This window comes from Strigops habroptila, chromosome 4, assembly GCF_004027225.2.
Source record: "Strigops habroptila isolate Jane chromosome 4, bStrHab1.2.pri, whole genome shotgun sequence".
Lineage (NCBI taxonomy): Eukaryota > Metazoa > Chordata > Aves > Psittaciformes > Psittacidae > Strigops > Strigops habroptila.
The window spans coordinates 1,002,239-1,030,088 of record NC_046358.1 but is presented as its reverse complement, the minus strand read 5'-3'; the positions used below and the strand labels follow the sequence as shown (position 1 = coordinate 1,030,088).

General features: G+C 41.6%; 1 protein-coding gene across 1 annotated transcript; it reads left to right on the top strand.

Moving 5' to 3' along the window:
- Positions 1-57: 57 nt before the first annotated feature.
- On the top strand, positions 58-27,372 carry BUB1B (BUB1 mitotic checkpoint serine/threonine kinase B). The gene is made up of 24 exons (XM_030483590.1): positions 58-276; positions 656-818; positions 2,317-2,376; positions 2,597-2,741; positions 3,568-3,764; positions 3,858-4,036; positions 4,152-4,345; positions 6,249-6,343; positions 9,530-9,756; positions 10,609-10,721; positions 12,820-12,917; positions 13,194-13,246; positions 13,696-13,806; positions 14,164-14,248; positions 14,628-14,730; positions 15,388-15,674; positions 16,594-16,784; positions 19,209-19,358; positions 19,529-19,641; positions 19,915-20,076; positions 20,765-20,907; positions 22,308-22,479; positions 22,589-22,695; positions 26,793-27,372. The coding sequence occupies exons 2-24, from the start codon at positions 676-678 to the stop codon at positions 26,983-26,985; spliced, it is 3,321 nt and encodes a 1,106-aa protein (XP_030339450.1). The 5' UTR covers positions 58-276; positions 656-675; the 3' UTR covers positions 26,986-27,372.
- The last annotated feature ends 478 nt before the right edge of the window (positions 27,373-27,850 follow it).

Sequence of the window (27,850 nt, the reverse complement as noted above, 5' to 3'; positions counted from 1 at the left end):
TGGGAGTTTGAATTTTGAAGGGGGCTGATGCCCGTTTTGCCGTTACTGCGCGGGGTTCGCGCGCGGGCTGAGGGCAGAGGAGCGGAGGGTGAGTCGCAGCGGCGAGCCGCTGATCTGGAGCCGCGTAGCGAACGGCTTCTCCTCACGCTCTGTGCTAACGGGCAGCCTGCACGCGGTGGGGGAGAGTCCCCGCCGCACTCCTTATTCCCGCGGGGCATCGGCTCACCGCAAGGTCAACACTCGCCTGTACTACTGGCCCGCTGCAACTACTCGTAGGTGAAGAGCGGGAAGGGTCAGACTCTGTTTACGGTGCTGCCGGGGCGCCGCTCGCCAGCCTCAGAGGGGGTGGAAGCCTCGGGGAGGGAAAGGAGCAAGCAAGTGGGGAGGGAAACTGTTTAATCTTAGTATCCTTTGCTGCTAACATCACCTGCCTGAGATTCTTGGGTGCGAAGAAGTGCTTAGTCTTGTTCCATGTAGTTCCCATGGAGGGGAATTAAGCGCCCAATTTCCTCTAAAAGTTGGGAACCTGAATGGTGCGCTGATGGCTACACAGAAAGAGTGTGGTGGATCGGCTAATGAAGGCCAGATCTAACGGATTTCGGGTTGGTATCCTACCTAATGACTCAATCCCGTATTGTTTTTGTCCTTAACGCAGAGTTCAAAGCAGAGGTTGTCATGTCACAGGACTGCAGCGATGAGTGGGAGCTCAGCAAGGAGAATGTGCAGCCCCTTCGGCAGGGCCGTGTCATGTCCACCTTGCAGGAAGCCCTGGCTCAGCAGGAGACCTCCATCCACACTGCTGTTCAGCTCAAAAAACAGTGAGCCGGGTTTTGACACCTTTCCCCTTATCTTCCTGCTTCCTCCTCGTGTTTTAAATGTCTTATTTAACTCTACTAATCTCATAGGCATTAAAAAAAGCATAAAACCTGAAGTTTAGTAACTGATGTCTGTGCTACTATCACACTCCAGGGCTACTTGCTGTGGATGTTATACAGTACAGACTACTATTAGAAGGTTTGTAACAGAGCATTCAAACAGCAAACACTAGGGAATTCCAGCTGTGTACTTTTAAGTGTACTTATTAGTTAAAATGCTTAAGGGTTACAAGGAGGAGATTATGTTTTTGTGTTTCTTACAATAATGTATTCTAGCAGAGTATTTCTCAGGACATAAATAGTTCCTACTATCAGAACACAGGCAAAATGCAGGTATCTCTGTATGTTTTCTCTGGATTGCAAAGATACCTGAATGGGCAAAGTCAGCTTGGGTCTGGTCTGCCTTGCACAGTATTCCATGGATACAACTGTATGAGTTCAGAGGGTGTCCTATATCCCAAACCTATTCAGTTACGTTTGTATTGGCTGATCCTCAAATTTGCATGTCCTGCAAGGCCAAGTTGACTTTGAAGAGTCTATAGTTGAGTCTGTACTGTGTCGTCAGAATTGGAAGCACTGGTGCTTGTCATACTGAACCATCTAGGTGATTTCCTGTGCAGTCAGCAGGATTTGTGAACACTTGTCAGCTGCAATTGGATGTATTTTTCAAAGAAAGCCATGGAATTGTTAGTTTACTGGGATCTGCAAGAAGGTTTGTCCAACTTGATTCAGGTTTGTGAGATGAGATGATTGAGCAGAGCCTTCCAGTAAGAAGGAACTGCCTGAATCAATTCAAAGCCTGTGCTAAAGGAAAGCTACTGTTCTTGTCTAACTCAAACTGCAAGGTGGTTTCTGTCTTGATGTGCTTCCTGAGGGAGAAGTCATCATGTTGTAGGGATGGAATGATACGCTGGAGTTGAAGAATGAGACCAGATGGTGACTGCCAGTGTGCCCACTTAGATGTGTCTTAGTAGTGCTCTCTGTTATAGTTCTGTAGTTGTCTATCATCAGGCTTTTCCATCCATCTGTGTGTGTGTTCCAACCTCCTTTTATACTTACATGTTTCTTGCAAAAATTAAACTTCACAATATATGTCTACTAATAACACTTCATAACAGAGCAAACATTTTGTCAAGGGAGACCATATAAGCTTTGGGGTAGTAGAAATTCTTGGAAATAACCTTTGGAAAGATACATATCTGCTCTTGTTAAATAATGATACATTTCCCAGCACTTTTGTTTTGAAGAAGGGTGCAAAAGCTTATTTTTTTGATTCTTTTGGTCTCAGGGAAAGCTCAAGCCTAAATAAGCCAAGCTAACTCTTCTTTATTAATAGACCTAGAAAGGGGTATAAGTGAGAGTGAGGGTCTTAGTTTACAGAGTAGAAAACGTCTCTGCAGCCATACACCTGTATTTATTGTATTCATGTTTATTTCTCTAGGGAGTTTGAATCAGAAATCCGGTTTTACTCTGGAGATGATCCACTGGATGTCTGGGACCGGTGAGTTGCCTTTTATTTCAGAAGAATGAATAGAAAGGTCAGATATCCTTGTAAAAGTTTGGGAAAAATATTCTAGTTTAATAAGATTTTATAACAGGCTTTTTATGTTGTGTTTCACTACTATGCCTGATTGTTTTTCTAAATCTCCATGTGTTGCACAGAAAGAGAAGCCTTGTATCTTATTCAGAACTGACTTCCCGTTTATATGTCCCATCTGTAGGTACATAAAGTGGACAGAGCAAACCTTCCCCCAGGGTGGAAAGGAGAGTAATCTGGCAGCAATACTGGAAAGGGCAGTGAAAGCTCTCAATGAACAGAAGCGATACTACAAAGATCCCCGTTATCTTAACCTCTGGCTCAAGTTTGTAAGTGTTTTGTTAATATCTTGGGTGCTGCTTTTTCTTGGTATTATGTCATTTGTACGCAGTTAAGCTGTTTTTTGTAACAGCAGAGTCAAAGTGTATGTTGTACAACTAGTTAAGTATCAGAAGTATCTGCAAGCATTACCTGCTCCTGAATTCCACTTCTCATTTTCAATGGGATCTTCAGTCCTTTTTAGGGTCATTCAGTTTGGACAGCTAGAAACTCCACAAATTTTGTTTTGGAAAGCTGGTGTGAATGGGTAGAGCTTGGTTATTAAAGGAGAAAAGTGATTTAAAGATCCATTTTAGATGCTATATCTGTCCTATGAGTTATTTTAACTTCTGTCTCGTATCCACATCCTGTGTTTAAGCAAAACCAAGCTGAGTGTGTTCTAGTCTTGCCCTGTCTCTCCATTGCTTTAGTTTTTGTTGTTCTTGTCTTCAAGCAGCCTTTCTCCAGGCTTAGCTTCCTGGGCTGATTTACCAGTTCCAAAACTGCTAAGAAATAATATGTTGTACTTTATCTAAAGCTAAAATAACTATTAGGAATCCTAAGATGATGTAGTTCAATCATTGAATTATATCAGATAAAAATTGATCTAAGAAATGACTGACTTCAACTATGTAGGCTAAAATTAAGGGGTTAGTAATAACATTGACAAAGACATACAGACAGTCAGAGGTTTTTCTTGCTACTGTTCTCCTATTGAATCCCTTTCCTTAGCCCTGCGCGCTGTGTGTGTCCTGACCTTACAGCTGCTCCTGTAAGACTTGTATTGAAATTGGAATCTCTTGAGGTCCAATTACTGAAATACTTCACTTGTTTCAGGGAAATTACTGTAATGAGCCCTTGGATTTGTACAGTTACCTCCACAGCCAGGAAATTGGCACAACACTGGCACTGCTCTACATCACATGGGCAGAAGTACTGGAGGCTAGAGGAAGCTTTAAGAAAGCAGATCTGATATTCCAGGAGGGCCTTCAGCGCAAGGCTGAGCCTTTGGACAGACTCCAGTCCCATCACAGGTAAGCTTCTAGCTAAAAGGAAGAAGTTTTATGTGCTTCCATGGATCCCTGGTACAGTGAAGTTAATGCTGACTCTTCCAATATCTCTCTCAGGCAGTTTCAGACCCGTGTTTCTCGGCAGACATTACTGGGGCTTGAGGAGACTTCTGATGAAAAAGAGACAGGTCTGCTGGGAACTGCAGAACCTCAGAGAACCTCACTGGCAGATCTAAAAGGCAGGGGGAAGAAAAAAGTGAGAGCCCCAATCAGCCGTGTAGGAGATGCACTTAGAGGTATACTCAGTTGCTGAAGCAACATATTATTGGGAGAGTTACATGTCTCTGTTGTGGGACTTGCACTTGAGTGTGATAGTTAAAAGTTAATTTGCATATATCTTTTTGCTTATAGCCACAAACCAAACCAGAAGCTTCCAGACTCCAGCTTCTCAGCAGCTTTCCAATAATCCAGGATTTGCTGTGTTTGATGAAAATTCAGCTTCTGGACCTGAGATTCCTGTTCTTACACCACAGCCATGGACAGCACCTCCAGCACCAAGGGCCAAGGAGAATGAATTGAGTGCAGGCCCTTGGAACTCTGGCAGGGTAAGGAGTCTCAAAGTGGCAAAAAGGAGGAATGTGTGTGTAAGCTGATGACTTCTGATCCCTGAGACAAAAGTCATCTTCTTCCTTGCTTGGGGTTTGTGTCTGTTTGTAACTGCAGATCCTCCTAGCTTCCTTCTAAAGAGTCTCTGGCTATGTGTAACCTATTCAAGCTTAGCAAGCTGATCTTGCTAGAATAAGTTTAAAAACCTCTCTAGAGTTATTAATTCAAGAAATTATAATCCTTGCTAACAAAAGGTAATTGGTAGGGATGGTCTGCCAAACTGTTTGGAGGGAAGAAAAGGAATAAATGTAAGAGGGAAAACACTAGCCAAAGAAAGGGAGAGAAGCCAGGCACTAGTGAATTCTGGAACAAGGAAGAGCGAGAGTTAAATTGCTATCTAAAATACAACCTGAAGGAAGAACTTGTTGCCTCTTCGTATGAAAATAAGGCATGTACAGCATTCTGCACGTCCGTTTTGAAGTGCATGCAAGGAAAACAGAAGAGTGGAGATCAAAGGAATTGAGGAACTACTGTATCAATGGAATATTTATCCTGCTAGCAGGATGGCAAAAGTAGGTTTCAATGGTTTAAGATGGTGCTGGAGACATGAAAAGAAACAGCTGTGCTAGAAGTGTTTAAGCTGTTCTAGAGAAGCGATCCAAGATGTTATCTGAAAGAAATGAATCCTATAAAATCACTTGCTGCATAGGCTCTTAGGCAACCCCCAGTGTTCCCCTGCTCTTTGTAGATTAGAGAAGAACAGAAAGTAGTCAGATGATGAAAAATGTTTTAAGACTTCTCAGTATAGAAGTTGTTATAAGTGAAGCTTAGAAACAAAAAAGAGGATGAGGAGAGGGAGGCAGATAGGTTGAAATTCGTGGAAACTCTGGGAATAATTACTACCAGATACAAAGCAATTTGATGAAGTGAATGAGAAAGTTCAGTAAGTGACAGGTCTAGTTTAGCTAAGAATGAGGTGGAGGAATTATTAATCAGTTGCCTTTTGTTGGGCTGCTGAACACATTCATTCTGGTCCCCAAATTCTTCCATATTCTTTTAATGTCTGTCCTTAGAGTTGTCTCCATTCCCCCTTTAATGAAATTTGTTAGATTTAATTAAAAATAAAATAGATCTCTAACTAGCAGATAGTTGAGGCTGCTTAATGCCTCTTCACTGAAGCGTGGTGCTCATTCTGGCTTCTGTTACAGTGAAAGAATAACCTTTTGTGAACGCTTTGAGATACTGAAAGCTGCACAGAGGAAAGAGGCTTCTCTTTTACTGCCAGTGTGAAGATGGCCAAGTGAATAGTTTGAAAACTGGTGGAGAAAAGTCAGTTTGTGAAATATCCCAGCATGTAACTTCTGCTTAAGGGCCTAGGGGAATTTCAAACAGGCAGATGAGAGCAGCATGTTGGCACACTAAATTCTATCATTCTTCTCTCAAATAATGGACCTCAGAAGTTAAGGGGGTTTTGTGGTGTTGGAATGGCCTCTGAGAGGAAAACTGAGAAGTCTGGAGGTTCTTGGTGGCCAGCAGAAGGAATAGTGTCACAGAATTGGGGCAGTCGTGGCTGAAAAATGAGGACTATAGCATTTCTGGAAAACAAGACAAGAGGAACAACCAGAATACTCAGCTTGACCAGCATTCCTTCAGAAACACAAACTAGGTACTGATGAGGACATGCAGGAGGCTTGTGTCTTGCTTCTTTAGGTGCTAGTATTCAGCTGATGGTCTGTATCTGAGGAGAATTAACCTTGGAAAAGTCTATCAGGTTTAATTTTTCTCAAATAACAAAACCTACAAAAGAGCCAAACCCTGGGGAAAGGGAGATTCAGAGTATAGAAGAATGTCAAGTCTAAAGATGAATCTTTCAGCTGTTAACATCGACTTTTCCTTTCCCAGCGTCCCCGCAGCAGTGTGAATTCTGGTCCAGAAGTGTCCTACCCACTGCCCAGTTTCACCCCGTATGTGGAAGAGTCAGCTCAGCTACAAGTCATGTGAGTCTTTGCTTCAGTTTGCAATGGGGATTGCATTTGAGATTATCAAAGCTGCTTTGAAAACTTCTGACTTGTTTTGCCAAGTAGTCAAGCCTCTAGATGTACAAGAGTTTAAAAATCTTTCAACCTGGAAGCTTTGTGCTTTAGCCTCATGGCAGAGGCTTCAGTAGAGGATGCATAAGAACATGGGAAGCTCCCCATGCCCTGGCAGTGGGTGCTTACAGCCCAGAACCCCCCTATGTGCTGGGCTGCACCCCCAGAGTATGAGCAGCAGGTCAGGGAGGGGATCCTGCCCCTCTACTGTGCTCTGGGAAGATCCCCCCTGCAGTCCTGATCCAGCTCTGGGGCAACAGCACAAGAGGGACGTGGAGCTGCTGGAGCGAGGCCAGAGGAGGACACAGAGATGCTGCAAGGGCTGGAGCAGCTCTGCTCTGGAGCCAGGCTGAGAGAGCTGGGCTGGGGCAGCCTGGAGAAGAGAAGGCTCCTGAAGGGGAGACCTTAGAGCAGCTCCAGTGCCTAAAGGGGCTCCAGGAAACCTGGAGAGGGGCTTTGGACAAGGGCCTGTAGGGACAGGCCAAGGGGAATGGCTTTAACCTGCCAGAGGGGAGATTGAGATGAGCTCTGAGGCAGAAGCTCTTCCCTGTGAGGGTGCTGAGGCGCTGGCACAGGGTGCCCAGAGAAGCTGTGGCTGCCCCATCCCTGGCAGTGTTCAAGGCCAGGTTGGACACAGGGGCTTGGAGGAAGCTGCTCTAGTGGAAGGCGTCCCTGCCTGTGGCAGGGGGTTGGAACTGGATGAGCTTTAAGATTCTTTCCAACACAAACCAGTCTGGGATTCTATGATTTGACTATTGCTGCTCATTATGTGGGAACCTAGATCATATTTATATATGCTGATTAGTTTAATAGCTTAACTTGGTGTGTTTACATGAAAACACTGTTACCTCTCTTAGGATGCTGTTTGCTATGAAAGCAGCCCCAAAGTGAGAGAGGCTTATTGCCGTTTTCCTGTACTTTCCACTCACATCTATCCAGAGTTTTATTCTGAAACAAGCTCTCCAAGTTTCCATGACAACAGTATTGCTTAGGTCATGGACGAGTGTGCTGGTTTGCCTGAAATTCCCTTCCTGCTTGTGCAGTGCTCACTGAAATGCTGATAAATCCCAGGAGATGGGGTTGCTCTGTGTTAGAGCAGAGGAAACAGCTTATTTTCAAATCTGCTCACCTTTTTCTGTGGCTGGTGATGGCTATAGAACACACAGGCTCTTCCTAAGGCAGAAATGGAAAAGAATGTTTGCTATTACAGCCAGCTTTCATGCCTCTGCATTGTATATAATCAAAGAACAGTGCAAGGTGGCTAACAGCATGGATTTTCTGTGTGGGTGTTGTATGCTGCATGTGGACTGCAGAATAGCTCTGGCCAAGAACATGCCATATTACAGTTTAAGAATATGTAAAATAAGTTTCTGTCTAAGCTAAAACACTTTCTTACTCCTGAAAGTCAGTGATGCCATAGACTTGAATCTCTTGACAAGCTGGTCTCAGATGAAGAATTACTACTTACAGAAGGCAGCACCTTTATACCAGGGAAAAGGAAGGAGTGGGTGGGAACTGTGAGCATGATGCTAAATTAGCTGGAAGAAACTTGAGCAGAGAGTTTGCATCTAGCTTATCCATGTAGCTGAAAGTTTAAAAGCAGCTTATTTTTCTGCCTTTGAATGCATTTACTCATGATGCCCCGTGGTCACCAAATCAAATCTGAAAGTGTTGAATTGAAGCTGTAAACATGATGCAAATCATGCCATCAGTTGTCATCGGAGATTGGTTAAAAGGAGCCTGGGATGATCTTGGTAATAAACCCTCACTCACACAAGAAAAGCTTTAAAACACCCAGCCATTAGGAGCACCCACTTGCCTCATAATCTCACCAGTAGTTTAGAGTTGTGAGTCCCTTCACACACAAAACCAGGTGTCTTGGAACTGTGCACTGTGTTTTCTTCTAAGTATTTACCCAAACCACATTTAACACATTTTTAAGGTCAGCTATTTAGATCATCTTTTATCGAGGTACAGATAACTGTTGGAGCCATCTGGATTACTGGTATCTATAAAACTACAAATTCCGGTTCCTGTCTCCTGAAATTTGCTGTAGCACTTTTGGAAAGCACTTTCAAGCTAAGGCGTTGACTGCTAATGATTCCTTCCACTGTACAGTGATGGGCTTTTAGTGTGTGTTTGCGTTTTTGTAACGAGGCACTTAATTTCTGTGGCTCAGCATGCAAATATTCCCCCCCATATTGCATCTTAAATCTTCTCTTTTTTTCTTAATGTGAAATGCCAGGCTTAGACTAGTCTAAGATCTTCAATTTTTAAGTCATGGAATGATAGAATCCCAGACTGGGTTGTGTTGGAAGGGATCTTAAAGCTCACCCAGTTCCAACCCCCTGCCCCAGGCAGGGACACCTTCCACTAGAGCAGGTTGCTCCAAGCCCCTGTGTCCAACCTGGCCTTGAACACTGCCAGGGATGGGGCAGCCACAGCTTCTCTGGGCACCCTGTGCCAGCACCTCAGCACCCTCACAGGGAAGAGCTTCTGCCTCAGAGCTCATCTCAATCTCCCCTCTGGCAGGTTAAAGCCATTCCCCTTGGCCTGTCCCTACAGGCCCTTGTCCAAAGCCCCTCTCCAGGTTTCCTGGAGCCCCTTTAGGCACTGGAGCTGCTCTAAGGTCTCCCCTTCAGGAGGCTTCTCTTCTCCAGGCTGCCCCAGCCCAGCTCTCTCAGCCTCTCCCGCTGTTTCTTCCCCTCACCCCACTACTGTTTTGTGGGATGATCAGGGATGTGTTGCGTGGGTAGTCACACAAATCAGTGGAGCTAAAGTAAACATAGCTCCCGCTCCAGAGTGCGCAGCAATTAGGAGGATCAGAAGAACTTTGCTTGTTCTTGACTGGGCCTTACTAACGCTTTGGTTTGGGTTTGATTTTTATTTATGGGTTTGTTTTTATGACACAATTCTGAGTTGGTCTTTTAAGTGCCATCATTCCATTTTTCTTGTTTGCTTTTTCTATCAACAGTAAAGAATGTCTTCACACTATCCTACAGCTAGCTTCTGAAGTCAGCTGTTTTCATCTCTCCTATGCTTGCTTTTCTGTCTTACACTGAGGTACATAAAGTAATAAGTGTGTGTTTTCAGGACTCCCTGCAAAATTGAACCCAGCATAAACCGGGTGTTAAGTGCTCGCAAACCTGAGAAAGAGGAGGACCCTCTGCAGCGAGTGCAGAATCATCAGCAGGATACTCAAGAGAAGAAAGAGATGATGATGTACTGTAAAGATAAAGTTTATGCTGGAGTTGAAGAGTTTTCTTTGGAGGAGATCCGAGCTGAAATCTACAGAAAGAAAGCAAAAAAGAAAGCTGAAGGTATGCTTCAAATGGGATGACATAAAACATTCTGGGGTGAAATTGTAAAGTTGGACTCACTGCTATCAGCATAAAGCTGATAAATTGTAGGTTTAAACTAGCAATAGTGTGTGTGTCTTTAAACTAACACAGTAGAATACAGCAAACTGTTCCAACTTGCTAACACGTAGAGGGAAAGGAATGTTCACCTGATGGGGAAGGAACATCATGGGACTGATAACTAAAGAGATACTAAATAAGACCAAGGATGTCAGCCTTCAAGATAGCAGAGTGATGCCCAACATGGAGCGAGACTGGAACAGAACAGAAGCAAGGACATACCAGCTGCTAACTCGGTGCTAGGACCTTGTGAGCGTGTGCAAGCACTGAGGCCATGCAGTAAACACACTGAGGAAGACTGATGGTGACCACCAGAGACCCTCACTCAGCAAGAAAGTGCATGTGTAATTAGAATGCAATTATTATAATTAGTTCCTGGAAAAGCTATGAATATGCACGAGTATGCTGAATATACAGCTGCAGTTGGGTGGGCTCACCTTTGCGAAACGATTTGTGTGTGCGCCCGGCACTGCAATAAAGAATGCTGCTTTCTAAACCTCCACGTTGAGTCTTAGAGAGTTTCTATGACTGACTTTTATGGTAACAGTCTCTTACTGTAGCTGCTTTTCCTTCTCTACTGGGACAGTTACTTAACTCTCTGAGGTGTAGAGGAAGTAACATGTCTGACAGCTTTACATATAAATGTGAAACAGGGAAAGAAACCAGAATGTTTAGCACCTTTAAATGTAATTTAGGCTTTAGCCACAGATGGCATGTGAAATGTGTTGTGCCATATAAGCTTTTCTTCCACAGAGGAGATGCAGGCCATAACACAGGAGATGGATGAAATACAAAGGAAAATTGAGGAGCTGGAGAAGAAGTTAAAGAAGAAAGAAGGTGACGAGCAGCAGCAACCATGTGAACAGGTATTGCCCTCATTTAACTGTTCTTTTCTAAATAGCTACTCTTAAGTAAAAGTACCAAAGGAGGAACAATATCTGATATTTCTCTTTGGCTCACACTTCTTAAACTCTTGAAAGGGTGCTTCAGTGTGGTGTACACATACATCACCTAGAAAATAAATGCTCAGAAGTAATTACTTTCTCCTCCCCCACTTGTCCCCAAGCCCTATCCTTTCACTATAGGAATGTAAATCAAAGACTTTGAGTTTTGCACTGTTACAAGTATTATTAAGTTATTTAACAACTGGATAAGGTACCTTATGCTAAGATATAAAGTTCTGAATTTTGGTAAGTAAAGGTATGCTAAGTGCTTAAGAGCAAGTTGCTCTTTCTTAAACTCTCTTCATGGGTTGCCTCCTTCTACATAGGGAATTTGTAGTGCAAGAGAAGCCTGGAGAGAAGCTGGAACTAGGGAAAGAAGTGAAGGGTTGCAAAGTGGTGTGGGTAATCCCAGCAGGTAACTAAGCATCACCCAGCCACTTGCTCACTCCCCCTCAGTGGGATGGGGGAGAAAATTGGAAAGGTAAAAGTGAGAAAACTCATTGATTGAGATGAGGACAGTTCAAGAAGTAAGCTGAAAACTGTGCATGCAAGCAAAGCAGAATAAGAAGTTCATTCACTGCTTCCCACTGCAGCCATATGTTCAATCATGTCCAGGGAAAAAAAGCAGGGTTTCATCATGGGTAATGGTTACTTGGGAAGCCAAATGCCATAATTCTGAACATCCCCGCCTTCCTCTGGATTTTATTGCTGACCATGATGTGATACAGTATGGAATATCCCTTTGGTCACTTGGGCTCAGCTGTCCAAGCTGTGGACCCTCCCAGCTTGTTGTGCACTCCCAGCCTCCTCGATGGGAGAAGACCTTGATGCTCCATAAGCACTGCTCAGCAACAGCTGAAACACCAGTGTGTCATCAACATTTGCTTTGGTCAAACCATAGCACCATAACAGCTACTATGAAGAAAATTTAACTGCCCTAGTCAAGACCAGTACACAAAGCCATGTCTGATTCATCTCCAAGCTTTATACACAGTAGTATCATAGAATTATAGAATGGTTTGTGTTGAAGGGACCTTAAAGCTCCTCCAGCTCCAACCCCCTGCCACGGGCAGGGACACCTTCCACTAGAGCAGGTTCCTCCAAGCCCCTGTGTCCAGCCTGGCCTTGAACACTGCCAGGGATGGGGCAGCCATAGCTTCTCTGGGCACCCTGTGCCAGCGCCTCAGCACCCTCACAGGGAAGAACTTCTGCCTAAGAGCTCATCTCAATCTCTCCTCTGGCAGGTTAAAGCCATTCCCCTTGGCCTGTCCCTACAGGCCCTTGTCCAAAGCCCCTCTCCAGGTTTCCTGGAGCCCCTTTAGGCACTGGAGCTGCTCTAAGGTCTCCCCTTCAGGAGCCTTCTCCTCTCCAGGCTGCCCCAGCCCAGCTCTCTCAGCCTGGCTCCAGAGCAGAGCTGCTCCAGCCCTCGCAGCACCTTCGTGGCCATATGCCTTGTTATGTGTTGGCTTATTTTTTTTCCCTTCTCTGTGCCACCCAGTCTTGAGCAGAATATCTTTCAAGCAAGTATACTTCAGTTTGTCATTGCTAGGTAGTGTTTAAACCCCAGTTTTCTTATAGCTTGCAAATAACAAGTAAAAGTTAATCATTTAAAGCTTTTTCTTTTCCCAACTTCATCAGTTGGGCTAATAAGTCATGTTCTCTTTCTCTCTCTCTTCTCTCATTTCCAAAACAATGCCTTAGTAGAAAACATTTTAAACCATGAAATACAAAGCATGAATTTAATATAAGCTGTGTAACTGCTTACATATGTCTTAGTTGCAGTATAACTAAAGTCTCCCATGAAAGTTTTAAATGGCAAAGAGTAAAAATATGCATTTTAACTACACTAAGCAGAAGAATTGACTTTTTTTTTTTCGTGCAAGTAAATTAAGTACAAATAAAAATTGCTGAAGATCACCAGGGCTTTAACAGCCTACACAGAGTTAGCACAATGTTCTTGGAACCTTGTTACATGGCAGTTCCATCACTCTGGAACCAAAATATCCTTTTATTTCTATAGCTAACAGAGTTAACTGAACCTTCCCCACCTTTGGGACTGCAAGGATTTACTTCTTCCAGTGCAACAGAAGTTGGGGAGAAACAGCCTCAGTTGCAAAGGTAATACAGGATTTTTTTTGCCAGCAATGAGAAAATTTGTGATTATGAGTAACATGGATCCCTAACAGCCTGTTTCTGCAGGCAGAATGCAATATCACCCTGGGCATCAGCCTGTAACCAGGATCTGTAATCTGTCTTTATGTATTTTTCTATTATTTATCTGAGGGATCTTAACTCACAAGTAGCAGTGTGAGCTTGCCTTGCCTTTTACAAAGTTCACTTCTGTTTTGTGAAGGCGTGTAAAATGTAAGAAACAACTTTGTGCCTCTTTCACAGTGAATTCCAGGTTTCTGAAGATACTCAACTCCGTAAACCATCTTGTTCTGAGGGTAAGTATTTACATTTTTTACCATTAAGGAGAAGGCCATGTTAAAGGGATTGCTCTTCTGTATGAATAGCAAGATTGGAACAAACTAAAACCAAAAGTTTAGGTGGATTAGAAGAATGAAAACGAGAATGTTCTAGTGGTACCTTTAATTGTATTTGGCAGAAGACTGAGCATCTGAGGTCACTCTTTGGAAGGACTTTCAAGCAGAAGAGCTTTTTTCTTTGAATAGCTGAGGAGCTTTCTTCGCACTTTGACATATGCAGCCTCACTAAAATCTGTAGAAGAGTTTAACATTAACATTAAGCTTGATATTATCTTAAGTCCTCCTTTTACCTCAGAAGATTTGGTAGAGGATTAAAATCAGAAATTACACGTTCAGTTTTGTTGGGGAGGGTGTGTGCTGAAGAAGTTTTGCTTTTGACCCAACTTGACTACTGTTACTGTTGACAGAGGTTATCCAGCCTCCTGATGTATGCCCGGACACACAAAGGGAAAGGGTGCTTTTAGACTCTGAGGATGAACAGGAGCTGCAAAAGGATAAAGCCAACCTTGGGAAGAAAGGTACAAATTCTGAAGCATGTTGTCAAAATAGCAAGCTAGCTAACACAACATGGTGGTGAAAGTGGGGTTCATTAACATGACAAAACCCAGCCTTTTTAAATAGGGCTTTTTTTAATGTCAGTTCTGTAACATCCTGCTAGGACTGGTATTTTTAGGACTGTGTATTAAATGTTTTTAGTAGCATTGGATACATGGTTGTGGAAACCCTGTTGATTTGGTCTAGTGTGAGGGTGTTCCTGCCCCTGGCAGGGGGTTGGAACTGGATGATCTTAAAGTCCTTTCCAACCCAAACCATTCCATGATTCTATGATTTTATGATCCTGTGATTTAATAGAACCTCCTGGTTTTCCTTTACAGATGTAGGTCTTCTTCCCCCACAAGATCCTTCTACATTTTTCACCATATTTGATGAATCCTCTACTTTGACAAATCAGAATATAAGGTAGAGTTATTCAAAATTTAGATTTCAAAGGGAGGGAAGCTGAAGTATCAAACCACTTTGTGTGGCAGCTGAAATACTGTACAGTTTCTTATGTGGATGTGGGGTGGCTTTTTTGTTTATGTTGTTTCATTTCATGACTCTGCTTGGGAAGTCCATGATGAGGAAATACTCTCCTGTTGTTCCTTTTCAGTCTATAACTATTTAAGCTGCTATGTAAACTCTCTTCATTCTGGAAAGCTTTACTTATTACACATTACTGATATTTCTGTAGTAAAAAGCGATAGATTGAAATTGTTGGTAGACTTAAACTCTTGAGAATCTCTGTTGAAGATCAGAAGCTGCTCTGATAAATATTTAATGGAATGTAACTTTATCTTAGTTGTTCTGCAGATCATGCACAGAAAAGTGCCCGGCGCCCTCTTGCTGTTCGTAAACCTTCAGATTCTCTAACTGCCAATGAAAACGTGTCACCAGAAGCCAGTGTAAGGAAACAGTTTCCCCTATAGCAGATTTCCTGGCACAGAGAATCCAACATAGAATGTTCTACTGTTGAACTGAATGAGATTGGCTGGGCTGACATGATGTGCCACAAGCAAGGATGTGCAGCTTCTGTCTGGCATGGCAATACTTGAATTGGGTGATGTTAAGATTATGTTGGAAGCTTCCTGGTTTTATTAGGATTTAAGGTGGCCAATACACCAATCGTGTTAGTTCTAGAGTCAGTCCGGATAACTGTATGATTCTGCTTTACAAGTTCTGTGTGTCTTTGATGCCCAACATTTTAGTAAATATTTTAATGGTTGGACTTGATCTTAAAGGTCTTTTCCAACCTAGCTGATTCTATGATTCTAATAATGAGCTTGTAATTGAACTGAAATACACTTCTGCAGTAGTAGATACTAAGTAGCCTTTAGCAGTTCATAGCAGCTCTGCAGTGCTCTCGAGGGTAACAAAGCTACTCTTTCTATTTGGAGAAAAAATGTGCAATTACAGTCAGGGTGTAATTAGTTTGAGTGTCAGATTCGTGTTGAAAGGTGGTGGGGTGGAAGAAAGGGGAGAGAAATGTTCAGCTTTTAAATGAAAAGAAAATTTGACATAAAGTCTACAGGCTTTTCACTGTCTCTTCCTACTTTTTTCAGGATGAGCTGAATGGAATTGAACCTTTGGCTGAAGATGCAATTGTGACAGGCTCCTACAAGAACCAAACCATTTGTGCCAACCCAGAAGACACGTGTGACTTTGTTAGGGCTGCCCATCTGGCTTCAACACCCTTTCATGGGGTGGTAGCTCAGAGAATCCCAGATCCTGGTTTCTCCCAGAGTGTCCTGAAGGAAAACTGCCCAGAAGCTAAGAGCACACCCCCAAATCAAGAAATGCTGGTGTGCGAGGGAGTGTACAGTGAAGCTCTATGTGTAAATAAACTGAGGTAAGTAACAGTAAAGTATCTTAAGCCCCTTTTCCTGTCTTTGGTTGTGCTTTTACTATTCTGTTGTTGAGGAAACAATTTTCTGAAGAGATCAGGATATGGTGAGGACAGTCATTTCTCTAGCTCATGGTCCATTTTGCCTCAAGCAGATTTAAGAGGCAATAGCAAACGTACTTGGCTTTCTAGCATTACTGCTGCAGGACTTAACTCCATGGTTTTCCTACCAAAGAAATTGCAAAGAAATTAATAAACACATTCTGTCTTTGGAACCAGAGATTAAAAGTAGACTCATCAGTTCCTTTTCTGGTTGTATGCTTCTGTAGTTATTTTGGTGTATAAAATGCATCTGGTGATCATGGCTTAACTTCTACAGAGGAGAAAAGCTGGAGAGAAGGAAAAAACCTGTCAAACAACTTCCTGCTTCTTACTGTAAAGAAAAAAGCATCCATTGTGTGGGGTTTTCTCAATTTAGAACAGTTTGATTTGCTAGCTCTTGGTATGTACACACATAGACCATGCTGAAGGTGTTTGCTTACTTGGCAGGTTCCCTGATTATAATTAGAAAAAAAGAGCAGGAGTTATTTCCCACCCAACTCTCCACTGCTTTAAAAGCACTGTAGGTCTGAATTTTGGTAGTGGAGTAAGAAACAGTATTTCTCCTGTTGTAGCAGTCATATTTAATGGAAGAGAAGATAAAATTCATCTGTAGACTAAGATTCTGAGTGTAAACAATCAGCTAAAATGAAGCTCTGACATAACTATTGGTTTTCCAGAATGGGAAAGGACTAGAATGGGAAAGGACTTCTTTGTGCTAGAAAGGAGTCATGGGCTGCACTGTATCCTTTCAGGATCATGAGGTTGGTGTTGTCTGGACACTGTATCTTCTGCAAATCTGATTAACTGATGCCTTCGTTTACAGCCCAATCATGGAAGCAAGCCTGGAGGATACTCACTCGTCAGGTGGTTCTGTCTCCTCAGGATCATCTCTTTCCTCTGTTACACAAATATCTACTATGAAATACCTGCATATCCCTCAGAAACTGGAACTTGCCCAGAGCTTGCCTGCTGAAACGACTGCTGATTCTGGAGGGATCAGTGAAAACACGACTGGTTAGTACTAAACTGAGTTGCACTCACAACAAAGAACTTGCAACTGTCACTAAACTATGGTGCTTTTTCTGTACTTAGTATATTCTGCTCTGCTTTCTGTGTATTTCGCTGTGTGTTTGACTTGTAACTGAACTTGTGTCCCTTGTCAGAGGGAGGTGTACACTGTCCCTTGTCTAGTAGTGAGGTGTACACTGAGCAAAAGTTATGTATAAAAAAAAGTTACGTCCAAAAGATGATAAATATTTAGGTGATGAAGTTATTTAAGGTATTAAAGTTGGAGGTGTGTAGGAGTAATGAGGTCAAATTCTGAAGTGAAAAATTTGGACTGGAGAAGACAAGGTTCAGGGGGGACCTTATCGCTCTCTACAACTGCCTGACAGGAGGTTGTAGTAAGGTGGGGTTGGTCTCTTCACCCAAGGAACAAGGGATGGCACAAGAGAAAACAGCCTCAAGCTGCACCAGGGTGGGTTTAGACTGGAGATTAGGAATAATTCCTTCCCCGAAAGTGTTGTCAAGCACTGGAACAGGCTGCCCAGGGCAGTGCTGGAGTCACCGTCCCTGGGGGGGTGGATTAAAAGACATGTGGATGTGGCTCTTGGGGACATGGGTTATTGGTGTCCTTGACACAGCTGGTTTATGGTTGAACATGACTATCTCAAAGGTCTTTTTGAACCTAAACAATTCTATGATTCTGTGACTGGACGTTAGTGAGAACTTCTAGGACAGCTTTGTTTTGTCTCGATTGTTTTCTCTGTAATCACACTGTGTTCTCCTGGTAAGTGCCACGTTAAAAAAGGTGAATATGAATTTAAGTTCTAGTGAAAGTGCTTGGCTTTAAATTTACATTCTCAACTTTGCTGTAAACCATTGCGCTGCTTTGCAGCATGTTTCTTTTTCCTATTGAAGGAAAACAATACTGGTATTTAAATAGTTAATGTCTTTTTTTTTTTTTCCTTTTTCTAGCCCAAGACCTTTGTTTTTCTCTCTTATAAATCTTTATATTACAGTTAGAACAGGAATGGTCACAGAAAGCTTTCAAAACCTGGCCTGTAGAATTAGGTTTGCATTGAATGATGGTTTTCAAGGTGTTTCACCTGCTTTAACTCCTTTGATTTTGGTTTATGATATTTTGATTAGAATTGTGCATCTGATGAAGCGTGCTTGAGACCTGGAATGAAAATATGATTAGGAGAATAGTCTTGTCACTGATACAGCTGAAGTACTTTGGATAGATCTTACACTCATTTTCTTTATCATATGCTCTGATCTTTAGAGCAAAATGAAGAATCTTTACAGATTCTTTTTGGAAAAAAGCATTTTTTCAGATGTTTTAATGGTCTTTTCCTAAACTTTTGATCATTCTGTTGCTTTTTGAACTTGCTTTCTGCACAACATCCAGTTGTCAGTCTGGATGTAGTGATTCTACTGAGGACTCCTTAATGCTCCGTAGAGCAGAAAAACGACTTCAGATGTCTGTCAACTTATTCCTGTAAAATATGCCAGTAATTTCAAAGATTTGGGATGATAAAATATTGGAACACCTATTTAGCCTTCAACCTACAGTGTTTTCTGGATCTACTTTCATGGAATTACCTCCTGAGCAATATCTTACTGCAGTGATTTTCAAAGAAATAGAGGAGTAGGTAATGACACTCTGATTCTCACCTTTGTACTGTGAGAGCTTGAAATGCCGTCAGCCATTACTGGTCATAGTTTTTAGGAGAGGAAGGCAGAAGCCATCTAGTTCTGCTGTGGTTCTCTCTGCCTCATTATTTGAGAGAAACACTTTTTTCAGGCCACCTTGTACAGATGAACTCATCTATTGAAGGATTTTATCTGTCCTGTCTATTATGTAGAAAAATAAACCCAGATGTACATACAATTATTTTATGTGCCTTCCATGAGGTAAAAGCCAATAGATTCTTATTATTTCAGTAAGCAGCAAAGTTGGAGTCCTACTTTGTTTTCCTTTTCTAATATAAATCCCTGCTGTATTCAAAGGAGTGAGTTTTAATAAATCTCTTCATTTAAAAATCACAAACTGATCACTTGCTCTGGACAAAGACTCTACAAAAGGAGTGTTCATTTGCCAGATGGGTTTGAATTCTGCTATGGCTGAGCAGACTTACCTAATAGAAATCAGAGCTTCCTCTTGTGAAACACACATTTTGCATGACACCAGAGTAGAATCCTTGAGACCTCATGAGGAGATAGTAACGTAGTTTCAGAGATGAGCATTATGCTCACTTCACAGAACAAGAAGCTATTGGAAAGAGATGAATTGACTTGCTGGAAGGTGATGCAGTAAATCAGTATGCAGATAGAAAGGTTCCAATACTCGAGTTACTTTTTCTTGACAGATATAATCACCACAGAGCCTCAACACCTGGTTTCAGCTCATCTCTTTCTATTAATTGTCTTTAGTAGGTGACGATGCAACTCAGATCCTGTGGAACACTGAACAGTGTAAGAAGCTTTTAGATCCTGTGCCAGAATCATTGACTGCTTCTCCCTATTTCCACCTGGAAACTGGCCCTCTGCCTGTCATGGAGCTTGAGAAAGATGTTGAGCTAGGTGGGTATGGCAGAACCACAGTGCAGGGGATCTATTTGTGTTCTGCTTGGTTTGAAATATGCTTCACATTCACCCTCACTTGTTTTATGTGGTGTAGCTGGGGAATAACTTGAGCATCCTGGGTATGTGTGTCTGCTATGACAGCTCATGAATGTAAACTTTCATAATAGGGAATGACACATACTGCATCAAATGGGAATATTGGACCAAGGAAGAATACAAGATGTTTTTTGCCATTCCAGCTAACATTCCACAGTTGGATGCAAAGGGATTTGCAATAAAGGTAACACATGATGGTTGTTATACAAGAAGTGTGAAATGTTAAAATCTCAGCCAATATAAAGTAAAATGTAGTAAGTTTGGTCTTAATTTCTGAATTCCATGCACGAAGTTTGCTACTTCAAGTCCTCTTTCTCATTGTTTATATAGATTAAATGTTTCTGACTGTGGAAAATGTCATCTTTGACAAAGTGAGGAGGAAAAAAGAAGAATATGAAGACGAGCAATTTTCACTCTATCCCCAAAATAAATGTTCTTCTTCTGTACCTTCTTCTAGGTGTATTCTCAGCCCATACCTTGGGATTTTTATATCACCCTTCAGTTACAAGAGCGTTTGAATGCTGACTTTGACCAGAACTTCAGTGAGAACTGCTGCTGTTACCTGTTCCAGGATGGCTGTGCTGTTTTGCACAGGGATATCAATCGCTTCACGCTTGGGGTCGGTACAGCCAAACAAAGTGCAGTTGTAGATGATGTGAACTCTTGCATAGGTACCATTAGTGAATTGTGTTTGTCATTATGCTCGTTGCTGAAGATAGCTCTAATCCTGCAATCTAGAGCCTCTGGTTTGTGCTTTATCTATATACAATTTAGGAGTGTCCATTACAGCCTTAGTTGGAGCTGGTTTCTCATTCATGGATCCTGTGCTTCAGAGACAAACTTGAACCAATTTTTCACATTTTCTTTATTCATGAGTGATAAACAACCTGAGCCAAGAACCACATGTTATTCCACAACAAGGGTTGCACCTAAAACTCTTGTTTAACTTGACATTTATCCGTGACTTCCAGTCTGCTATAGTAAGGTTGTAGCATTTAGTGTCTTGCTGAAGGATTTACATTTTAAATAAAGCAAGTCTCTTTTGAATTGCTGCATATAAGTAGGATACAAATTAGATAGTGATTTCAGTCCCCTCCTGATCTTTTGTCCACTTCTGAATAATCATGTTTCCTAAGAGCTCATTCTGTTTCTAATTCTGGCTGGGCTGATCATAGGCAAAATCTGATTATACTGAATTCAGGGTAGGACTGTTATCTCTGTACAGATGAGTAAGGAAAAAAAGGTGAGCTATAAATATTTCACTTAAACTAAGGCATAATAGATACATGTTTATTCCTTCCTTTCAGGATGTTATCCGTGGCTGTAAGACCATCACAGAGGAATTTATCCTTCTGGTTGTTTATAATCTTCTGGGTGTGGTAGAGAAGCTCCACAAAGCAGAGATTGTCCATGGAGATCTCAGTCCAGATGTGTTCTTTCTGGGAGACAGGTTTGTCTCTTTGGATGAATATGGGAGGAGATCTAATACTCGCTTTTGCTACTGCTCTTGTGCTGTTGTAACTTCTCTTTCGTTGGGGTACTGCTATTGCAGTCAGGTTTTTAGGCTCAGTGTGTTCTGAAAACAGTGAAAACACTTTGCTTAGGAATAAACCTTTTTTCATGTGTGTATCTGTAGAAGTATTATAAACCATGTTGTAAAAACACTGAGAAAATGCTTTTGCTATTGCCTGTGTTCTCAAGTTTCTACTTTAGCAACGTACTGGATGTTGGTAAATAACTTCCCTTCTGGTTTTATGCAGCTGAAACCCAGGAAATTAGAAGACAAAGGGCAGGTGGGACTGGAATATCCAGACACTCTCCTCAGCAGATTGCTTACGTTCCACTACAGTCCAGCTTGTAACACCTAGTTACAAGCTAGATCTAATTTTCTTCTCCAAGCAATTTCCCATAGTATGTTATCAAAGTCACATATCCCTTGGAATGTGATCTGTGAACTAAGCGTGGGAAGACAGGAACTTTTAATGTCTAATGATTCAGATAGAATTCCATTAGAAGAAATTCATTGTTCTTAGTCTTCACTGATAGATTAAAAATAGCTAGTAACTTGAAATTACAGTCATCTAACATGCATACCAATATATTTTACTTATAGTATATTTTATTTATATAATTCATTATATATATAAAATACATATATATAATTAATTTATAAATTACACACATGTACTACTGAACTTCTAATACTTTCTTCCCACACCCCAATGGACTGTCTTGCACATCCCTCAGGGTCTTCTTTTGGAAGTCACTGATCTAACAGTGGCTGATGGTCTTGAATATCTCCTGCTGGATTTCTCTGTGGTGAATACAAACCAAACTAAACTGGCAAAAAGTTAGGATAATGCATAACCTATCCTGGGACAAGCGCACAGTGTAAGTGCAGTGCACTGTCATCTATACAGGTACTCCTCACTGCCCTTCCTGTTGTCCTCCCTAGCGTGGGGACTAGGGAAGGTCTATGAAAGTATTATGAAGCTTAATTCTTTCTTGCATAAAGCGTTTGGAGATCTTGAAGGAGAGGGAGAGGTGCTAAACATTATGCTGTTCCATTCCACCAACTATGTTTTGGATAACTGTGACAGATGTCCAAGCAGCAGCATCCTTAATCCTTTAGTGTTTCTCATTGCTTGCTTTGGAGACACCATCATCATCTCTAAGCTTCAGGCTGCCACCTGGTTCCCCATCTTGGGTTAGTCCCTTCAGCCGTAGTTCTTAAGCTAACCATCAGAGGGGAGCATTGACATGGCTAAGCCTCGCCTGCGCTACACTCTTACATTGAATTTCATAAACTTGGTTGGGTTGTCTTATGCTTCATTTGCTCCCTCTGCTCAGGATCTGTGATCCATTTGCTAATGAAGAGATGATGAGAGCTCTGAAGATAGTGGATTTCTCTCACAGTCTGGATTTGAGATTGCAGTCTCGAGTAAGCTTGTCCAACAGCTTTCCCATATCCCAGACCCCTCATGGACAACAGCTTCTGGCAAAAAGTGCTCTTCCATACCAGGTGAGTGTGTATTTAGCAGCACATCTTAGTTTCTATGTTTCCTTTACAGAAAAACTCTGATCAATAAATACTGAATAAAGAGAAACCCTGACGTTTGTTGTAATTGCAGGTGGACTTGGTTGCCATTGCAGATATAGTCCATTTGATGCTGTTTGGGGATCATATCCAGGTCTATCACGAGAATTCCATCTGGAAAATCAGCCAAAATGTATCAAAGTAAGTCCTTTTGCAGAGGAGGCTGCTGGGAAAGAACAGACTTCTGACTTCCTTCGCTTTACAAAGCTCAGAACACTGAACTTAGTGCTGTTGCCAAAAGCATTAGTTTTGTGGGGGCTTAAAATTTGAAGCTATTAGATGTGTTCATTGTATAGCAGCCTTAGCGCTGTGTAGGAGACAATTTTAAGCTGACTCTGGGCCTAACAGTCCAGGTAATACTACTTTGTTTTTTTCTATCCTTTCAGACCAGCCTGCTTTAGTCTGGTTTCACTTGTTAGACCAAGCTTGGAGAAGTTTATAAGTGGCTGGGTGGTAAGGAGGAAAAAATTACATGAGCATGTTGCTTTAGAAATGGAGATTATTTTGTGTTTCTGCTTTTTTCACTTTAGGCTATATTGAAGGGCTACAAAGACACTGATGCCAGGGTTCAGTCTGTAACAGTTGCAGAAACAGCATAAATGCACAAGAAGGAAAATAATTTAAATACTTAGTTTATAATTTAAGATGCATATGCAAGAAATTTCTTTTTGGAAGCTGCTCTTTGTCCTCGGGTATTAATTTCTGCTGCTCTTCTTTAGTCACATGTTTTGGCTGTAAGGCTACTCTGCCTTCATCTCACCTTTGTTTGTTCTTAGACTAAATGCTTGTTCATTTTGTTAGTCACATCCTGCAGCATTTTCTGCCTTAGCATTTCATAAGGATTTTCCAGAACACTCTCTTCTCATTCCAGAAGCTACTTGATGCATTTCTGCATTCAGGATCATGGCATATCAGCTACACTCACTATGTGGATGTGCTTCTTATAACCATTGCTTGAAGAAAACCTACTGCCAGTCAGGGAGTTGTCCAGTTCCCCACCAACCTGCACTGCTTCCACCTCCTAGTTTGTTGTATTCAGTCTTTGAAGAAACATCTCATCTTCAGCTGTGCACAGGGGAAAAATGCTTTTTTCTTTACTGGCCATGTATTTTTCTACTACTACGAGTAGTTAAAAGGCTCTAATAGGTTTCTGTTGCACACTTACTACACGTGCTGTACTTTACCTGGTAGCTTTTGGTTTTGATTCAGATCAACTTACAGGACTAAACTGTGAAGAACAAAATCACCAAGGGTGGTTGTTCTCTGGAGAGATGAATATCAATGATTTATAGATTGGCAGTAAATATGTATCTTATACCACCTTTGTTTTGGAAATACTAAAGAAAAGGCAACTAAATCATTGATGGAGACTAATGGGTCATAATAGTAGGTGACTCTTTGAAAGGTACTTTGGAAGGCTTTTGTTCTCTGTTGACAGATAAACTAACATTCCGTATCTCTGAGCTATGTAAATCTGACCTGCACTGAAAATAGGGCTCCTGTGTATTAATTTCCATCAGAACATGATCAGGTGTTGATGATATTTGGGACAGAGGGCCCAAACTAACTCTGGTTGGAGTTGCCTTTAACTTTAAATATTATTTATTTAATTCTACAAGTGATTACATTGAGCTACTGCAGATGTAGCCACACAAGGCCTGAGTTGAGAAGGTAGGAACAGGGTGTTGGGGACCTGATCAGGATGTGGGTATGGGAAAAATAGCCTGGATAACTGGAGCAGGAGGAGCTGAGTAGCATGTATAGTAAGTCTGAGTTTGGAAGGATAGGGGAGGTGTCAGTTGGAAAGGAATTCCAGTCCAAGGTGGGGACACTGTATTGAAAGGAGAAGGATCCTGGGAAAAGGTAGAACTTGGAGGGAGACTTGGGTAGAAGGGGAGTAAGACCGGAGAAGGACTAGAGGAGCCAAAGGAGGAAGAAGGCAGAGCCTGGGCATGAGTTCTATGTGGCTGGAACGAGGTTCTAATGGCTCATTGCTCCCTCCAGTATGTCACTCTGTGACTTTGCTTTGGAGTTGAGAGTACAAATAAGGAATTTCCATTTTCCATCCTGTCTTCCACTTCACTTCTGAAAGTGTGATAGGCTTAATATTCATCTTCTTTAGTTCTTTTTCAATATCAAGAAATCCAAGACCTGTTTGTACAGGTGCTTTAGCTACATGTTGTACTGAAGTCTCGTATCAGTGTAAATGAGGCATTTCTTTATGTGAGAATAAGGCATCTGCACTGAATCTTTTTTTTCCCCTCCACACACAGATCTTTCAGTGTGTCTGGTTCTTATTAAATGACATTTTCTCCAGTCAGTTTGAAGCTTTCAATAAACTCTCAATCTCTGACAAGCAAGTTCCCTGCTGCAGGAATCTTCCTCCCCCAGAAGGGGCTGCACAATGAAGCACTTCCCTGTGAGAAGAGTCAGCTGATGGATAATACTCTTGTGCTTTATCCTTTCTATACAGTGACACTTGCAACGCCCATAGAGACACAGGATTCATTTTCCTGTTGCTTTTAGTAATTATACTTTCCTTTTGTAAAGATCATGTTACTAATATCCCTTCTGCTAAAGTTCTAGAAGTGACTTGGAAAGTGGTTTGGACTTTTCTTTTGTTTCTTTAGGGGTTGGTTTAGGTTTGTTGGGGGATTTTTTGAAGGTTATATTGACAGGATAACTCTCTTAGAAGAATGGTATGAGAATTTAGGCAGTGACACGTAGAAAGAAGGCTTTTTACTAGAAGGCTGACTGGTGTTAAATGCAACAGCCATGACCATCTTATCTTGGGAAAGCTTTTCAAAAGAGACTTAATTATTTTTAAGTATTGAACACATTTAAAGATAGAAGAATGACTGGTAGAGCCATTAATTTTACCACCAGTTCAACAAAATACCAAAGCAGTGGGGAATTGCAAGGCAAAGCACAAAATAGTTCTTCTAAAAGCACTCAGTAAAGCAGAACCCACTGATGGAATGAATGCAAGCACTTAAACACTGTAGTAAGGACTTCTGGAAAGGTAGAATGTGAATTATGATGAAGTTTCTCTTTTCATCTTTAAGTACTGCTGTAAGACTGACAAACTGTTTTTCAAGGGAGGAGGTTTTAGCATCTTGCCATTGCTAAATAATGGATTTGGGGGTTTTTCAGTTCCAGAAGTGTTTGTATTTTCACTATATTATTTTAGGAAACTTCATCTGTGGAGGCTTATGTGAGGTACTATGTAGAAGCTGTGTTTGAATTTTTAGGGCTTTTGCCACTCGTAACTCCTGCAACATCTTTACCAATCTTTAACCTCCTCTGCTATGCCTCTTACTTGTCTAAATCCATGACGAAAACGGCCTCAAGTTCCGCATGTTTTAGTTTCTTGGTTAGATTCTATATGACTTCATTATTTTAGAAAATAGAAGAGTTAATAGTTCAGGCCAGATTCCTTCTGAGACTGTGGCTGCTGCTGTGTCTGTGAGTCACATACAGCAGAGGCAGATAACTGCTTCAAAAGCCACTGTGACTCCTAGCTTGAGGGAGGAAAGCGCTTCAGCAGTCAGCAGCAGTGTGGTCTATGGACTTCAGTGTGAGACTGAAGAACAAAGGGTTAGCTCTGATATCACTTTTCTGATACTTTTCATACTGTAATGAGTCACTTAACCTTTCTATTGCAGTTGTGTGGGTATATGGGAGAGGGGATTTATTACTGTTAATTGCCTTTGAAATGTTATCTCTATGAGAGCTCTGGCAGATGGAAGGCAGGGAATAAAGACAGTAAAACAGGCTGTAAACCCCTTTACTTTCTTGTTTTCTCTTGCAGCTTTCCTTTTAATATTGACCTATGAACTTAGCTTCCAAATGGGGTACCTCTACCCCTTATTATCTCTATCCCTTATTCATGAAAGGAGTCTGCCAACTTTGTTGGTTTAAAGAGCGCTCTTGATTAACTCCTTTAAATTAAAAGTGTGTAGGTGATAGTGGTCAGATATACTAGAAGAGGTAACCAAAACCACTGGTTCTGATACCCCTGTGGCACAGCCTGTCTAGTTACTATCCAGAATCCTACTGGAGAAAGAGAAAAGGGGCTCACATGTATAAACTTAACAACACATTCCTCGTTTTCCTTTACATTTACTCATATGAGTGAAATTATTATTTCAGCCTTCCTTCTCCAAGGATGTTTAGTGCTGAATACAAATGGAAACCTTGACATGTGTCATCCTGTTTCACTGCTCTGTTTGTTTCAGGACTTTTGACAGTGATTTCTGGAGTAAACTTTTGGGAAGAATTGTGAATGCAGATGGTAAGTCCACAGTGCCTCTGCTGAGGGAGTTAAGAGAGGAAATAAGTGACATGTTTGACAGCAGCTTCCAAGGACGACTTTGTGAATCCTTAGCTGAACTGGGAGAAACTCTTGGAGAACTTCCTGGGATTTCCTAGAGGACAAATGCATTTTGAGAGAGGAATTTGTTGTTAACTTATTTATTTTCTTCCAAGCGTGAACAGTGATTGTAGCTGGATCTGCAATGCTTCCCCATGGGACTTGCTAAAGACTGTTGATGTTGCATTACTGCATAGGTAACCTCCTAAGCCTGCTACATGAACTGGTCCGTGTCTGACCAGTTTGCCAGAGGAAATTGGTTGTCACAACTGCCTCCTCCCCTTTCTGTATAGTTTAAGAATGTGTTTAATACCTAGTTCACACCACAGTCTCTGAAACGTCTTTGACCTACATTTAGTTGGTCTTTTAATTGGTGTTTCATTAATAAAGTTGTATTTTAGTAGCAACTCTGTCATATTAAACGTTCCTGTCAGCTGGTTTCAAAAGACTTGATTTAGTGTCTGTGCTGGAGTGCTTCTGCCTTACTGGGAATTGGTTGTGGCTGCTGGATACAAAACCCCCTCATTTGGTGGCTGTTTTCCAAACCACACGGGACTTCCTGGACACTTGAAGACAACTTGAGTGATTCTACTTGGACTATGCTCTCATGGATGATAAAAAGTAGATTGTCATGAGTGAAAAAGATACATGCTTCAATTTTTGCTTCTCAATGCAAGTGTTCTGTTTACTTTTGCAAGGGCTGCACTTCCTGACTGGATCGAGCATCTCTCAGAGATCTCACTCAAGTCTAAATCTGTTTGCAGGTTTTATGGGAGGTTTTGTGGATAGATCTTTGTGTTAACCTTTTAAGCACTGTATTACTGAAATCAATACAACAGCTTCATTTTATTCAAGAGAACAGAATTTACAGGATCCAAACCAAAGATGCTACATACCTCAAGTACAGAGGAACTTCTCAGACCT

Excerpts from the sequence above, each read along its gene's own strand:
- BUB1B (XM_030483590.1), top strand. The coding sequence starts at position 676 with ATGTCACAGGACTGCAGCGATGAGTGGGAGCTCAGCAAGGAGAATGTG. Across the intron at positions 9,757-10,608 it reads AGCAAAAAAGAAAGCTGAAG|AGGAGATGCAGGCCATAACA; the intron begins GTATGCTTCAAA and ends TTTCTTCCACAG. Across the intron at positions 16,785-19,208 it reads GATCAGTGAAAACACGACTG|TAGGTGACGATGCAACTCAG; the intron begins GTTAGTACTAAA and ends AATTGTCTTTAG.